The sequence below is a fragment of the Propithecus coquereli genome, unplaced genomic scaffold (assembly GCF_000956105.1).
Source record: "Propithecus coquereli isolate 6110/MARCELLA unplaced genomic scaffold, Pcoq_1.0 Scaffold23, whole genome shotgun sequence".
Lineage (NCBI taxonomy): Eukaryota > Metazoa > Chordata > Mammalia > Primates > Indriidae > Propithecus > Propithecus coquereli.
This window is the reverse complement of record NW_012147841.1, coordinates 4,684,970-4,702,626: the sequence shown is the minus strand read 5'-3', so window position 1 is coordinate 4,702,626 and position 17,657 is coordinate 4,684,970. Positions and strand designations below refer to the sequence as shown.

General features: G+C 33.3%; 1 protein-coding gene across 1 annotated transcript in view; it reads right to left on the bottom strand.

The window, feature by feature from the left end:
* Nucleotides 1–17,657, bottom strand: part of EIF3E (eukaryotic translation initiation factor 3, subunit E) — a 44,000-nt gene that overhangs the window by 3,861 nt on the left and 22,482 nt on the right. The window contains exons 8-10 of the mRNA XM_012645316.1: nt 11,638–11,764; nt 10,708–10,809; nt 9,297–9,406 (exon numbers count right to left, since the gene is read on the bottom strand). Coding sequence (XP_012500770.1) covers nt 9,297–9,406; nt 10,708–10,809; nt 11,638–11,764 — 339 coding nt within the window. The remainder of the gene's footprint in view (nt 1–9,296; nt 9,407–10,707; nt 10,810–11,637; nt 11,765–17,657) is intronic.

Here is a 17,657-nt window from a genome sequence, read left to right as displayed (position 1 = left end):
CCCACCTCGGCCTCCCAGAGTACTAGGATTACAGAGAGCGGTGAGCTACCGCGCCCGGCCCATACTCAGGATTTTACTCTGATTAGCGCAGATAAAACAATCTGTACAAAACATATTAAAATTTCGACCTTCAAGGTCTCTATATTCTGCTTTTCAAAAGTAGAAACATTATTTCCAGACAGCAATTAGTTATACATTAATATATAGTTGGTATCATAAAAAATGATAATGAAACATCTAGTCTTGAAACCTAGGTTATCTGATTCTTCTCCAATTGAGAAGTCCTATCAATTTCTTTTTTTCTTTTTTTGGAGACAGGGTCTCGCTCCACCACATAGGCTGGAGTGCAGTGACACACAATCATAGCTCATGCAGCCTCAAACTCCTGGGCTCAAGAGCTCCTCCGGCCTCAGCCTGCTGCGTAGCTGGGACTACGGGCCTGTACCACTGCACCTGGCTAATTTTTTTTCTTTTTGGTAAAGATGGGGTCTTGCTATGTTGCTTTGGTTGGTCTTGAACTACTTGCCTCAAGTGATCCTCCCATCTCAACTAGGATTAGAAGTGGTAGCCATCACGCATGGCCAATTATTTCTTTAATCACTGCTTTTCATCTAAAGTTTCTTTCCAATCTACTCTCATCTTGAGAGACTCTCCTCTCCACTAGCCATATTAACCGCCTTTGTTCATCAAACATGCCATGTTCTTAACCACGTCAGGGCCTTTGCACGCGTTTGTGTCCTGTTTACAAGGATCCCCCACACCCTTTTTTTCATAGCATCAGTAACAGTGTAGTTGTTTTACTGAATATCTGCTTCCATGATAGACTATATGTGTAATCAAAGAGCACGCACCCTATCTTCCTTGTTCACTGCTATATATCCAGTGATTAGCAGCACAATGCCCAGCACACAGGAAGCAATTAACATTCACTATCTGACCGATTCCTGTTCTATCACTATTCTAGTTCAGGCTCCATTACTGTTTCCTAGTTTTCTAACTAATTTACATCTTAAGTCTCTCCTTAATCTATTTCATACAGTTCCCAGGTCAGTTCTAAAACCCAACTATAGTATTCCACCCCCACACCAATATCTGCAGTTCCACTTACTGTGGTTTCAGTTACCCCCACGGTCAATCATGGTCTGAAAATATTACATGGAAAATTCCAGAAATAATTCATAAGTTTAAATTGTACATTCTGAATAGCATGATGAAATCTTGCACCATCCTACTCTACCCCACTTAGGAGTTGAATCATCCCCTTGTCCAGTGTATCCATGCTGTGTATGCTCCCCCACTGTCAGTTTAGTAGCCACTTCAATTATTAGATCGATTGTCCCACTATCACAGTGTTTGTGTTCAAGTAAATATTACTTTATTTAATAATGGTCCCCAAAGTGCAAGAGTAGTGATGATGGTGTATTATTATAATTGTTCTATTTTATTATTAGTTGTTAATCTCTTACTTTGCCTAATTTATAAATTAAACTCTATCATAGGTATGTATGTATAGAAAAAAACAATAGTATGTATAGGGTTTGGTACTATCCTTGGTTTCAGGCACAGGGGGTCATGGAATGTACATCTTAGGATAAGGAGGGGAATACCGTAACCAGTTTGTTCCCAAATTCCTTTCAAACTTTCATGGAGCACTTATACTAAAATAATAAAATTCAAACTTCTAAGTTACTCATTCATGGCTCTACAATTTAGCTTCAATCTAATTTTCCTAGCTCTATTCTCATAAATACCACATGCCAGCCAAACCAAAGCAATCCTTTTCCTTTGTCATTCACTCGACAAAATATAAACTGTGTTAGATGCAGCTGACAAAATATCATTTATTTGTCAGCCTTTATAGAGTTTAAGTCAGAGGTAGGGGCTGGGGACAATCACCTAATGTCCCAAATACATAAACTACTGTATGTGTAATGAAGAAAAAGTGGAAAGAGTTATGTGAGATGCAAAAGGGTTTACCAGCTCTAGTCTTGGGGTTTGGGAAGAGCTTACCTAAGGAAATAATATTTAATCTCACACTTTTAAGGAGAAAGAAAAAAAATTCCATCCTATTTAATAAATAACTAGAATTCTCTATCTCTCCTCTTTTTTTACATCTATATTCTAAGTCTCATATGCCAACATGGCTAGAGCAATTTGGCAACATGCATCAAGATTCATAAATGCCTGCATGCTTGGAGCCATAATTCTACTTCAGGAATTTATTGTCTACACTGTGCTTGTTGATCTTTTACATATTAAATCAAGTCAAAGAAAAACTTCAATTAAGGTCCAAGAAATATTAGGAAATTATTGATGGCACCGCAGGTTATATAAGTTACCAATCACTCTGAGAGTGAATTAAAGAATATGACAATAGTCCAGTTTCTTTCAAGTAACATGAAAATACACATAGTAAAAAGAAACTAAATGATTAACAGAAAGAAATCCTCAAAGTCTACAGTTCTTTTCCATCTGGGCAATTTTATGCAAAAATAGTATAAATTTAGAAATAAAAATGTAATATCCTATCAAAGCTTAAAAGACAAAAGGTTGGTTTAAGATATTCTAGAAAATGCTTACCTCAAGTTACCGAAAATAATTCAGTTTATCAATAAATTAAAAGACAAAGTACATAAAAATGCAGAATTTCTGAGAAAAATTTCTAATTTAATCCAGATTTTAAACATAAAAAATAATTTCTAGGTTATTTAGGTTATAATAAAAATCTTTTTTTTTTTTTTGGAGACAGAGTCTCACTCTGTCATCCTGAGTAGAGTTTTAGTATTATTTTTTCTTTTTTGGTGACAGAGTCTCATTCTGTTGCCCAGGCAAGTGCCATGGCACCAGCCTAGCTCACGGTGACCTCAAACTCCTAGGCTCAAGGGATCCTCTGCCTCAGCCCCGAGTAGCTGGGACTACAGGTATGTGCCACAAAGCCTGGCTAATTTTTCTATTTTTAGCAGAGACGGGGTTTTACTCTTGCTCAGGCTGGTCTCGAACTACAGAACTCAAGTGATCCTCCTGCGTCGGCCTCCCAGAGTACTAGGATTATAGGTGTGAGCCACTGCACTTGTTCATACTAAAAATCTTGTAGGTAGCTTAAAGTAAACATTTAAATATTTTCTGTAAATCCCTTACACACATCTCTAAGCTGACAAGTTCTGTTCAATTGACACAAAAAGATGGTATTGAATATGTTAAATATTCAATTAATGCATTCAATTAATGCATTAAATAAATGCATAGAATCAAGTGCTATTTCAAAAGACATAGCAAGATTATTTCATCCTCAGTTCAAACTCTTTAAACATGTTCATGTTTCCAGCACAGAATCATATACTTTTTTTAAGTTTCTGAGCAGTAAATAGTACCAGTGACACCAATTAAGGACATAAGATATCTAAATACAGGGAACCAATTAGCACTTCATCGGTTCTAGGCTGATTTTCTTCTTTTTTTAAACTTTTTATTTTTTTGCAGAGATGAGGTCTCACCATGTTGCCCAGGCTCGTGTCGAACTCCTGGCCTCAAGCAATCCTCCCACCTTGGCCTCCCAAAGTGATGGGATTACAGATGTGAGCCCCTGTGCCCAGCCAAGTTGATTGTCTATCACGTTTCCAATGCCTAATTTCTAAGACAGTGTCCTTTCTCTGAACCTTCCCATAGCCACCAACTTCTCCCCCCCATCTTAACTAATAAAGATTTGGGAAAATTAGGATTTAGGGTACTACATTTCACATATCTTATTAATTACCTCTTTAAATAACTTGGCTTTCCAAATTTTATTTGACAAGCACAATTTATTTCAAATATTGCTGATTTAAACATTAAGATATGGGAACCTCTGGTAATCACTGAAGACCATAGGCCAACTATTCAGCATACCCAAAGAAAAGTACTCCAAGTCTTTCTACGAGTATGCTAAGACAAGAAACTAAAGAGTAAATGTTAAGTTTAAACTGTGTTTAACTATAAGACTGGGAGGAAATAGGAAAAAGAAAACAGAATGAAACAAACACTAAAAGCTACATGTGACAACTGAAAATTCTCTCTGAATTTTCCAACATCTCTTTATAACCTTACAGTTAACATAACCTTATAGTTATTGCAGAAATGCGATGACGATGGCCTTGGAAACTATTTTTCGCCATCTGGAAACATATCTTTCTATTTCTCTCTACTATCAGTAAGTATAATTCTAAATATAAATTGTTATGTGGTAATAAGAACTTTAAGAAAACTATTAAGATCTTTGTTACTTAATAAAATAAGCAAAGTAGAATAACTTCCTAACTTAAATGCCAGAGCAGTTGGCAAATACCTTCTTCTATGAAAAGACAAAACTAATCCCCTATAAGGAAACTGTATTAATGTATGCTTCAACATGTTTATCATACACACTCAAAATATTACTTCCATACTTTGTTTTTATCTGCAATTGAAAAGTGATCCAAGAATTATTTCAGAACAGCTTTTAAATTTCAGACACATACTATATCTGATAAACTATTCAGCTATATTAAATTAAACCCCACCATAGTAATCTTTTTTGACAGATGTTGCACACTTTATGGTAAACAGATTTGTAACTTATCCTGCGAATCTACAGAGTTGTATACAAGCTGTTAAAAAACATTCTTAATATGTATTTTTATAAAGATATGGCTATCACATGTGCTTACAGCCATTTAGTCAGGAAATCTACTAACACAGAATGTTCCAAATCACAAATGGAAAGAGTTGTTTAATAAATAACCATGTGCTGTATACTATTCTATGCAGCATTTGAAATGTATCCTTTAGGGAAAGAAAAGGAGGCCAGAGACAAATCCTTTCTCTTTCCCCGCAAAAAGATAGAATATCAAATAACTTTAGACTAATCAGAGGCAGAGACAGGCCAGCATAAACTAGTGAATAGAATAATCTCTCATAATTATTAATAGTATTCAGTGGAAAAAAGTCTAGTTTGGGGATTAAAGATACTCCATTTAGAGAGTTATCCATTAGAGAGATACTCCATTTAGAGAGTTTAGAGGGTTTAATGTATCTTCTATCTACATTACTTCTCTGGTTTTCAATATACAAAATATGTCCATGTCATTCTCTCTAATCACTCTGCACTGTATTTCAAAACACCTATCATAATTTAATATCTGTTTTCTACCTCTGATTTTAAGGTCTTTGAGAGTATGTTCAGTATTTTCTACCTAGTGTTTGGCCAGAAGAGGCACTCAGTAACATTTATAGTTTTCTTTGGACAGCAGTACTACTAGTTATGTTGCTATTAATTAATTATATCTTAATCATGATACATAGCATTATTTGCCCTCTTTAGAAAGTTGATCACTGCTTTTTAGAAAATGTTTTGCACATTCCTAAAATGACAAAATACAGAATTGGAGAATGGATCTCATATGACTGGTTGCCAGGGATTAAGGAGGGACTGGCAGGGAAGTGGGTACCGCTATGAAAGAGCAACTTGAGGAATTTTTGTGGTGATGGAAATGTTCTGTACCTTGAATGTATCAATGTCAATGTCCTGATTGCTGTATTTTACTATAGTTTTGCAAAACGTTACTAATGGGAGAAACCTAATAAAGAACACAGGGGGTCTCTATTATTTCTTACAACTGACCTATAATCATCTTAAAAGTTTGATTTCTTAAAAAAATAAGCAAGGTCTTGTATGAGAATCAGTGGGGACCTTTTAAAAATACAATTGCTGGTGTCTCCCTCCAGAGAATGTTTTTGTTTTTTAGGGGTTAGACTCAGTCATCCATTATTTTTGTTTAGTACTTTTTAACACATTGACTGCCACACTCGAAAAAAAATTTTTTCCCTGGGGCCACAGTGTTTTATTAAAACAAAATGTTCCTTTCTAATTTACTTTTTATTGTTTTCTGTGTGTGAGATATATGCAACACAATACACGTTTTTAGAATTAAATTGTCAATATTAATTGTAACAATGAACATCAACAAGTAAGATTTTCATGAATCAACTGCAGGGTTTTGCTTCATGAGGCCCCAGGCTCGAAACTAGCCTGAGTTAAATACAACTCACATGGCAGTCAATGTGTTAAAGCTTCCCATTTGATTGCAATGTGCTGCCAGGACTACAAATCACTAATTTAGAGCAGTGATTCCCCAAGACTGACCGCAAACAAATCACCTGGGAAGCTTTAAACCCAGATTCTCAAGCCTTGATCCCAGAGATTTTGATTCAGATGGTCTGGGGCGAAACCAGGAACTCTATTCTTTTTAAGTTTAAGTTGTTGTTTAACTTTTCCAGATGGTTCTGATGTACAGCTAGGTTTAAAAGCTCTGGACTGTAGAAGAATTATTATTTTTTCTATGTATTGTTTAAAGGTAATTTTAGCTCTGTTGGTCATTACATCATGGATTCCAAGTCCTAGGAGTCTGAATCAAGATGTCTGCTGTATTTATAAAATCCCAACATAAATACTTAACATTATTTTCAGTCACTATATTTCTAATCCATTAAAGAAGCTTTAAAAACATGAAGAAGCTTATCTTCTTAATTCACCATATACTACAGGTATTAAATCATTGATTTTTCACTTCATTACAGCAGGCTTTAATTTCATGCCTAAAAAATTGGCGACCTAACACAGTGTTTTTTGATTCTAGCTGTGCTTTGGCATAATTACTCTCAAGATCCAAACAGTACAGTGGCCCTACTACACATCACAGCATAGCATACTCAGTAAATATGATTCAGAAATTTAAAGTGGCTACAGGGAATCTGTATTTGAGGGGGAAAAAACAACAACAACAATGACAGACTCTACAGAGATTCTGAGACACATAGTTAAACAATGACTTAGGGTTTTCATCTTTATTCTCTGGCTCAACTGATACACTAACTAACAAATTAGTCTAAACCTAGTATTTCTGAAAATACAAATTGTTCACCATAAAAAGGAATCTATAGTGAGGCACAGTACAATGAATGCTGGACACCTATTAGACAAGGTTCTGTCATTAAATAAGACCTAAGTAGCTTAATGCTCCTGAGACTTAAGTTTCCTAGGTACAAAATAATGAAGCTGTTCTGAGTCAATGTCATGCAAAACTGTGTTTCCAGAAGTTGTAGGGTTCCAAAGAGGTGTCTTAGTAGACGGGAGAAAAGTTGAACAGAGATACAGAGTAAGTAGGGCGAAGGGGCTCTACTTTGATCTGCTTATATGTACATAAATATGTACATTCATATATATATAATATTGCCTTTGAAAATAAGTCCTACTGTTTACACACATGCACACACACACAGATTTGAAAGCCATGGCTCTAGATCTTGAAATGTGAATCATCTTTCAAGTATACCATACTTGAAATACATTTCCACCACTGCAGGAAGTTTTACTGGAAAGTCCTAGTTTAGATGATTCAATAACTGTGTGTGTTGTTGGATTAGAAGGTCCCTAAGATTTCTTCCAGCTTGAAAATTCTACCCTAATAATTGAAGAAAATACATTACTCATCTATGTATTCTTAATCATCTTAGTAAAAAAGGTAGCCAGAAAAAGTCTGAACAACCTAAGTGAAAGGAAATACCATCACTGGAAGAAAAAAAGATTTCTGGACTTTGGAAAACCACTAGAACTTTAGTCTGAAAATGCTTTGGAGACTTTATTTAGCAGAAAACTACAGCGGTCAAAGAAAAAATAAAAATCTAAACCAAGATAGGTAATGATAATATCACATAAAAGTTTACAGAAGTATTCTTACTCTGTAACTCCCTTGAGCTGCACATCTCTCAAATAGGCAGGACAAATACTTAATCTATTTTACTGTTAAAGATAAACTGAATCCCTGGAAACAAAATAATGAATCCATGGCCCCAGAGTTAATAAAAGAGCTAAAATTAGAACAAACCTTCCTATACATGATAACTCAGAAGCAAACACCAAAGTAAAAAAGTTATTATGGACAAAAATGCAAGTGTACTAATGCTAAGAACAAAAGAAATTTATTTATATAATAAATATTTATACTATACTCACACTATACTGTACAAACCATGTTAGTAGCAAAGTTAGTATACTAGGTGCTAAAGATACAAAAAAGAGAGTCAGCTTTCAAAAGGCCCAACGGGGTAGTTAAATAAGTTCTGGACCAAGAATGTCTAAGTGACCATATTCTAATGAGAAATGGGGAAAATTCCACATGGGAAACCAAAATACTAACATCCCTCTTTCACAAGCCCTAATTACAAATCTTAAAAACAAAGAACAATGCAAGAATTCAGTTATCTATTGTCCTCCAGAGCCCCAAATATGACATACCCACCTCTTTATTTCATAACCAACTACATATTAGGAATTTGCATATATTCTTTAAGAGAATCAGATTTTTAAAATTATGTCTGCAAGCTATAGTAAAGTACTAATAAAACTGAAGCCAAGGATTCAGTTCTCATAGGAAAAGCATATGATTACACTATACTTCTCACTCCGGACAACCACTTCAATAACAACCCAGTAAAATTAGGCAAGCAAGCATGGATTAGCAAAAACAAATGGCATTAAAGAAAAAGAATTTCTTCTACACACAATTCCTCAGAGGCAAACACTAAAGTAGTAAGTTTTTAAACGTTTATGTTTGACTTCATCTGTGACCACAGGATGCTAGTTATTTTTCAAACTCTAATATGTACAATTAGTTTCTAATAGGTTATGTACATTTCACAATTTTTTCCTAATAATTTTTTCACAGAACAGAGAAAATTTCAACTAAAATTCATAATTGTTCCATGTTTCAACATTTTAGGATGTCATAGGAATTTACTATATGAGAATTCAAATATGTAATTAAATAAAACAAACTCAATGGAAATGATTACCAAATGTAGTGGTCTTTCAACAGAACTTCTGATTTACTGGCTATCTCCTTATTTGAACTCCTTTTGAAAACCATTTTAAAACTAGTTACTTCACTTTTCTCCCTATGTAATGTTACAATAGTATTTATTTACTCTTTCAAAAAGTAACTGATAATCATATACTACCCTCAGCTTAGTACTCTGAAAAGTCATGCTGTGTCACACATGGAAGCCAAAAATGCTTGAGTGTGTAGCATCCTAGGATTCAAAAAAAGTTAGCTTTTTTTCATAAATCACTATCAAACTGTTTCCTTTTTCTTCTAAAAGCAAAGGGAAATAAGATAAAAATACAATTAACTGGAATCTTATTAAGTCTAATCTTACAATAAATCGAAATTTCTAGGAATTTAAAAGTATAATAGAAAATATAAATCAAATCATAGTATTCTTACTTAATGCTAATACACTGGTGGATGCGACAAAAAGTTTCAAATATGAAGAGACGGGCATTTTCAATGAAATCTTCAAGACAAGCCACCAAGAAGAAGTCATTCACGAGCACCTATGTGTAAGATATACAAAAGAAAAAAATTATGACATTGACAAGCAATTTTCAGAAATCTCATCAAATATTTTGTCTGTTTTAATGTTCCATTCAGTGTAATTCCGTCATCTTGAACACTATGTTCAAGCCTTTAATAATTTACAAAAGCAGTAAAAGAGTGCTACCAAAAAATGACCTAAAAAACTGCAATCTTTTCTTGTTCCATACTGTCCATTATCCTATGTATAAGCGCGCTGTAGATAACATATCTTTTCTAGCTATTTAAAATAAATAATTATAACCGGACTAAAGACATGAATATTTCTGACATTATTTCTAAGTAGACTCAAAATTTACAAAGGAAATGAATGCAAGAGGTGGCTCCTATTCCATAAATGTTATAACTAAAAGAGAATATTTAAACAAGAACAGCAACCAAGTGCCCTCTGACTCTTCTGGATTTACAGCAAGGCCTAGACACTGAATGTAATGAATATATACCAATATCTACTTTAATAATGTCACACGTGACTACAAGAACACGTATTACCATACTGGATTCTAATTTTCTATTTTGCCTAATGTTTGAAAATCAACTCTGAATGTGTATTTGACCATTTTTTTCTTAAAAAGGTAAGTCTGTCAACAAACCGACTGTCTCAGGCTATCAACAACTTTGCCTATTTTGTGCCAAATTTTTAGTTCAAAGATGAAATTGATCACTAGAAATTTGTGGACCTGGTAAATGCAGCTACATTCCAAAGATAAATTCTTAGTTTAATTACTTAAAACTTGCAAACTAATTATTCAAAACAACCATAATCTAACTCTTTCACAGTTGCTCTGAAGGTACTTTAGTTTCTATTAAACAACAGCAGATACTATAGTTATAAATTCATAACTACAGTGAATTGCCTGCTTTATCACAAATGTTAAATACAATCATGTGAAAAATTCTGAAGATAAATCCACCTATGAAACAAAATTGAGAATCACAGTTGTGACATACAATTTAGTGACCTTGCCTGTATGTATAAAATATCTTACATATTTACTCATTTACAATAAGACATGGAATTACCGATATATCTGAATTTAAATTACCCCTAATGTTTTAACCAGCTGCCCTAAAAGGGATATACACATGGCAACATTAAAAATGTCTTCAGCCTAGCACACTCCCAAATAACTTCCCATTTTAAGATTAATAAACATTTTTGATATAATTACTTCATTCCTTTAAGACTCTGCAAAATTAACTCTATAATATCCAAAATTTTAAGAATGTTATTAGTTTATAAGTAAAAATTCATACTTACAGATTCACATTCCCTCAGTTTTTTCTGAGCCCCATCAAAGTCAAAGTTAACATACAAGCATTCAACGAATTCTGTAATTGGGTCTTTATATGTGTAAGATTCCTGTAAAATTAAGTCAAAGGTCAAGTTATATCTGGTTCAATACTGTTTAGCAGATTGCCCCTAGAATATCCCAACCTTCCTGTCTTCTTTCTTTACCATTAATTTCTAGCCAAATTACCTAGCATTATTGTCTCAAAGCAATTGCTTCTATCCTGATTCCAGAACACATCTTAAGCTTATGTCTTTCAAATCAAGCTCTCTAAATTCTCATCCTAGAGTGATTCCAAAAACTTTCAAATTCCCCTACTACCAAAAGTCTCCCTTAGTCAATAACAGTGATGCACTTCCCCAAGGATAAGGGTATTCATTCCCTACTGAATGAGAATTACTACTTTGTATTTAGTTCATTTTTAGATCAAATAAATATTTAAGTTCTTTTTCTAATCCATGGTTTTTGCTGAGAAGCTCACTAAGTATCAACCAGCAGGCCTGCAACTTTTTCCCAACTTGGGGTCTATTAATCCTGTATTTATGTAAAGGTCACCCCTCTGGCATTATACAGGTAATGATCTCACCAATAAGCAGCTTCAGATTCCAGATCTTCTTTATTCTTTGCAATAACAGTAACACAAATATATCATGTATATTAAATAACCACCTAGCACACATCAATAATCATTCATACCACATCTAACACACATAGTATATCTTGGACTTTAAGAAACTAAATGTCCATTTGAGGCTCTTCTTACATCTAAAATTCATGTATATGTCCTTCCTATTTTTTAATCTATTTAACCTTAAGAACTAAGAGTCCTACTTTAGAAAAAGAGATCACACCTAAGGTTTAGGTACTTTAAAAAAATCAGTACAGATTTTAGTTTTTACCTGTTGAATAACTTTGACTAAGTCTTTTAGCACCTGCCGGCGTTTTCGAACATCCTTGTTTGTTATAACTGCTGTAGTCAAATAGCGAAGAATATGTGGACACATTGTCTGAATCGCATTAAGATACCTAGGGTAAAAATATAAACTCTGTGAGTTAAACACTTGAGCAGCCCATTACATTGCACTGTTTCACTAGCCTAAGACTGCAAACACTTAAGAATGAATATTGTAAGGGTGTCTCCTCCTTCCAGGAAATAAAGAAACAGAATCTAACTTCAGGAAATCTAAATGATGAGAATGTCAGCCAGTATCCCCTAATTTATAGTGAGATGGAAGACTCATTTAAGAATCCTATTATGATCTTTGAGTAACAGGATTTTAGAAGGCTTTTCCGCATGCTGTCAGTGTGTTGCAAAAACTAAGCTATGACTTTCAATCACCCATTAGAACAAATGTGTGAAAACCTTCTATATGCAAAGTATTCACCATAATCAGAAAATTGAGCACTTAACACATTAACTGCCAGGTGCATTGTATTTAACTCATGCTAGTTCTGAGCCAGGGGCCTCATGAAGCATATATAACTCACACATCTCTTTACCGTGGGAGCCGTGTGGTGCACAAGCAACCCACGCTGCCGTGCTATGGCATACATGTTATGTGATGGTTGGGGCCCTGGGCAAAAACCTGCAGTTGGTTGTGAAAATCTTACTTGTTGATGTTGTTATTGTTAAATTAAGATTGATAATTTAATTCTAAAAATGTGGATTAAATGAATAGAAGTCAATAAATTTCATTTTTCTATTTATGTTTACCTTTAAATTATACTTAAGCCTGACAAGAAAGACACTTTTTACCCTTATAAACTATTTTTCAAGTTTTCACATTACTAATTTTCAAGTTTTTATATTACCTTTTTATTGGAAAAAACACAGAAAACAATAAAAAATAACAAATTTTTCATTAAATTAGAAAGGATCATTTGTTTTCAAAGTTTTTATTCTATTTTCATAATAAAACACCGTGGCCCCAAGGAAAAAAAAATTTTTTTTCTAATGTAGCAGTCAGTATGTTTCAGAGGTTGAAAGACTCCAAACACTAGGGAGAAGGAAACTATTACAATGTTACAAGGCCTTGGTTAAACTGGTAGCAGTAATTAGAAAGGAAAAGATGTCAGGTAAATGTCAACAGTGACTTAGCCAATATTTAGCAAATCTTGCTATTCTGATGATAAACGACAACCTTCTGTCATCAGGTGTTTATCCAATATTTCTCCTGCTCAATTTTCTTAAATATTAAATAGTTCTCTATTTTTTATCCAATAAATAGTAATTGAGCACCTCTGAGTGCCAGACATCATGCCAAACTCAGAATTATTAATATTTGTCAATAAAGTCCATTTCTCTTAGGTGGACATTCAAGTCCCAAACTACCCAGTTCCCATCTCTCATCGTACCATCACTGACAACTTCCTATTTTTCTTCTTAAAGCTCATTCCACGTGGTTCGCTCTCCCAAACATGTACCCCTGAAAGCCCAAATCTTAGTCATCCTTCAGGGTCCAGCTTAGACACTTTGTTTTCCACGTTCTTCCAGACTATGATTAATAAATTTATATTTTATTGTAGATTCCCACAAAATGTTGCTTAAACTCCTGAGAGGACCCCAGAATCTATTAAATAACACCAAATACTATCTAGTCCCACTTACCCTACCTTGAATACCCTTCTAAACGAGGCAAGGTACAAAAAGAATCAATATCCATTTAGGAATAAAACAATATCTAAGAAAAGATATCTAAAACGTACCAACTAAAAGTTGTACCACCTGAAAAATTAAGCTTAAGTTTTAAACAGAAATTTTTTAATTGCAATACTAGTTCAGAACAATTACTTATTTCAATAGTATCTTGCCAGAGACCTCGTGTACAAGCACAGGAGAGCATGGTTCTTTTTCATAATATCAATTTTGAAGTAGATAATTTTAGTAGGCATTTATGGGACTCATTCACAAATTTATCTAAACTTATTATACATGACTAGAAAATTCTATGTTTATTGTATAGAATTTTAAACACATTTCTTTTTACTCATCCTAACTATATACCACTGTACTATATACATGTTCATTTTCTTTACTGGAGGATGACTTCCTTGGGAAACCTGTTTCTTTGAGTATACACCAGTGGCTGACAAAATATTTGTAAAGAACCAAATAGTGAATATTTTTGGCTGTGTAGCCAAGAGGTAAAATTCAGAATATTTATAAAGGTACTTATATAAAAAAAGAGGAAACAAATTTCTAAAATATTTTATTGACAAAATTCAAAATATAATATTTCGGTGTAATTTTAAAAATACAGGTCCACTAATAAAACCAATGGAATTCCTTCATTGAGGATAACTTTGCTAAACTGGATTAAAATTTAGACAATCCTATCATTGAAACTTATTACAAACGTTTATCTGTTAATGTTGATCTGCAATGAGACTTTACATATTCAGTCTTTGAAAACGTTTTTCACACAGACACTACTAACACTGCCATAAATCGACAAGCATATTATTTTAATTGAACACATTTATTGCTTGGAAGGCAATTATTTTATTAAATTCTCTTGACATTGTTTTTTAGCATGTCGTTACATTGCAGATTAATCACTTCCAATTCAACTGCAGTTAAGTAAATTATGAAATACACAAATTTCCTTTGTACTTGCAACGAGGTCTAAAATTTTCTGCAACTATAAATTTGAGCTTGAAAATATGTATCTGCTGCAAATCTGCATGGGAATGAAGGTCTCACTTCTTTCACCTAACAAAAATATGTGAAGCAGTTGGATATTACTTGTGATTCATACCATGCTAATTGTCACTGAAATAACTTTATTGTGGTATAAATTTTACATATAAGCATTGTTTTGCTTTATAATTTTAGGATGAACATATTAAGAAACACTATCAAGTCTATAGCAAAAGCTAATCTCCAGGGCCCTTCAGTGTTAGTTTTGACCATAGGAAAATTTCAATCTTGCCCCAACATGCTCCCAATATCTTCAACTCTGAGCAATTGTCCTCAATGAAAATCTAATAGTTTTATCTTCTCTGGACACACTTCTTTGGTTGCTGCAGTCAAACATTATTTAACTGAACCTCCAATGGTAAATGACATTCCTTACTTGGCTAATGAAAGAATCACTCAGAAACTTACTTTGGTCGAAGCCTCACCTTCATTAATTTTTATGAGAGAATTCTGCTCTGTGATATTTCATTTTAAATGTTCTAATTTTTCTGACAGTTGCTTTCCTGTCAATTGAGAATATTGTGATGAGTGCTGATAGTCCAGTAATATGGACATACATTGTATTCTTTTAGCACACCTATAGTGTCAGTTCAATGCTTTGCTTTCTAATTCAGTATCTGCATAAAAAGAGTCTTCTTATCAGGAAATAATTAGAAAATATAAGGAAAATAAAGGAAAGGTCCATCAGGATGAATTCTGGACATCTAACTGACCTGTTAATAGTAAAACTTGAAAATTTCTTAGAAAATTCATGTTTTTTTTATTTAGCAAACAAATTAAACACTCTTTTACAAACTAAACTTTGCATCTTTTTATTAAGTGGGAATAATATGGCCTTATATTACAGATGCATTTTTTCCCTAATAGCATGTACCTTTAGTGGCAAAGCCTCATCTCTAATAGCCTATGAACACTTTCTACCTTACACACCTGATATATATTATGTTACATTTAAAAGTTCAGCATTTTTTAAATGTGTTATTCATCTCCACTTTAGATTCAGAATAAATTATGAGAGAAATGGTAAGAGACTTTAACCTGAACAAGCATCTAAACTTTCACTTCAGGAAAAATGTATAAATTATCTCCAAGTGCTTTTATATTAAAAAAAATCATACAATTCACAATCTATGTAAAGTATCAATTTAACATGCACTCAACCAATCACATTAAACTGCAATACTGTGCTATTAGAAGTAAAAACAGGAAGAACATGATACTTTCTTCATAAATCTCTACTACCTATCAGACAATTGAAAAACAAATACTGATTGTAGACATACAAATGCAAATTACACACCGAAACTGGACAGTAAATAGCTCTTCCAAGTAAAGAACATGCAGCCCAGGAAATGGCTGAAACAATGTTCTGTCAAGTCATCTGGTGTTTTCATATGAAAAAAGTTAGGATAAAAAAAAAATTGAAATAAGCCATGAAGACAATACTGACAAGAAAGAAAATATGATGGCAGCCTAACTCTATGGCAAGTGAAAACAATTAAGCACAGTATTTTTGTGAACTAAACGTTATAATAATACTAGTAGCTTTCTTTTCCACATTTTGCTAACAGGCTGTTCATGTTTTTAAAAAGTTCCACACGCATGAGGGTTCTTATTGGAGACATAAAATGTCCTAAAACTGATTGTAATGGTTACATTACTCAGCTAACTTACTAAAAATTATTGTACTATATAAACAAGCAAACTCTTCTGGTACCTTAGCACAAATCAAACTATACTAGTAGTAGTGTATTTTTAACTTTTATAGTTAAAAAAAGAAAAAACCAAGTAACAACTACATCCTCAATTAGGTAGTACAAATTATTAATTTCTAAAAACTTTAACTCAAGCAGCAATCTTTTTAATCTTCTGCATGACTAAATGGAAAGTACATAGGTATTACAGTGCTTCTGCTACATACTACTTCAGTGTCGTGGTTGTCTTAAGGAAAAGCACTTGTGTGACTGAGTCGCAAAATGAACTGGTTGCTTTTCTCACAGAACATTATTTTTACTTTCAAGAATGACAGAAAAACCAAAGCTATTCATACTTGGATATTGGCAGACATCTTCTAGAAAATGAAGTGAGCCTGTTCTTCAAGAAAAACAAATGATAAAATTAGAGCTTTCAAGAAAAGCTAGAATTTTGGAAAATTTTTATCTGCCACTGGGAGCATGACAGCTTTCCAACACTTCAAGTGTTTTCTAATGGGTTTGATAGTAATGTTAATGTGGTTTTTCTGGTGTTGTACAGTGTCAACACACTGGAATACCTGCATAACCCTATATTTCCCAAACAACCTATCCATGATGATGATATAAAATCATGCATGGGGAAAAGATCCATTCCAAGTACAAGATAGACCAATATAGTCTAGAATACCAGTACAGTTTAGTATCTATAAAGTTCAATGATACGGTTTCAGATTCCACATTACAAATAACCTTATTATTTGTCTAGTTTTATTGCACTTTATTGTATTTTTATTATAAAGAGAGTATTCACAATTATCTGAAAAGGCTATTAAAACTTTCTTTTCCAACTATATATATGTGTGAGGCTAGGTTTTCTTCACATACTTCGAATAAAACACATCATAATAGATGGCATGAAAATCCAGCTGTCAATTAACCCAACAATTAAAGGTCTGCAAAAATGTAAAACAATGTCAATCTTTTAAATTCTTTTGTTTTAAAAGTTGTTTTTCATTAAAAAAATCCATTATTTATGTCAAAACTAACCTCTTTACTATTTGTTAATGAGTAAACATATACTTTTAATTTCCTTTACTTTCTAATACAGGAAGACTTAACATTGTCGATAGGTTCTTGGAAACCTTGACTTCAAATGAAATGGCTAACAGAAGGTCCTAAAATAACACCGTTTCACTAAGAACCATTGGCTTGTAAAAATATTCCCAAAGATAGTTCTGATGTCACTCCTTTTTTCTTCCAAACATCCAATGGCTCTTCAGTATGTATATCTAATTTGGATCTTTGAGGAGGGAGGCTTTACTGGATGTTCCAAAAGGGTCCTATTTGTCCTACCAAGTTAGACTGAATATATTCTCATACTCACATACTTTGTTAAACTCCAAAATTACGAATAAATTTATCAGGACCTAGAGTTCTTTTAATGGAATCACTTAAAAACAAAACAAAACAAAACCCCTCACAATTCCTCCCTTAGTTAACTGATCTGATAATACCACATAAGGCA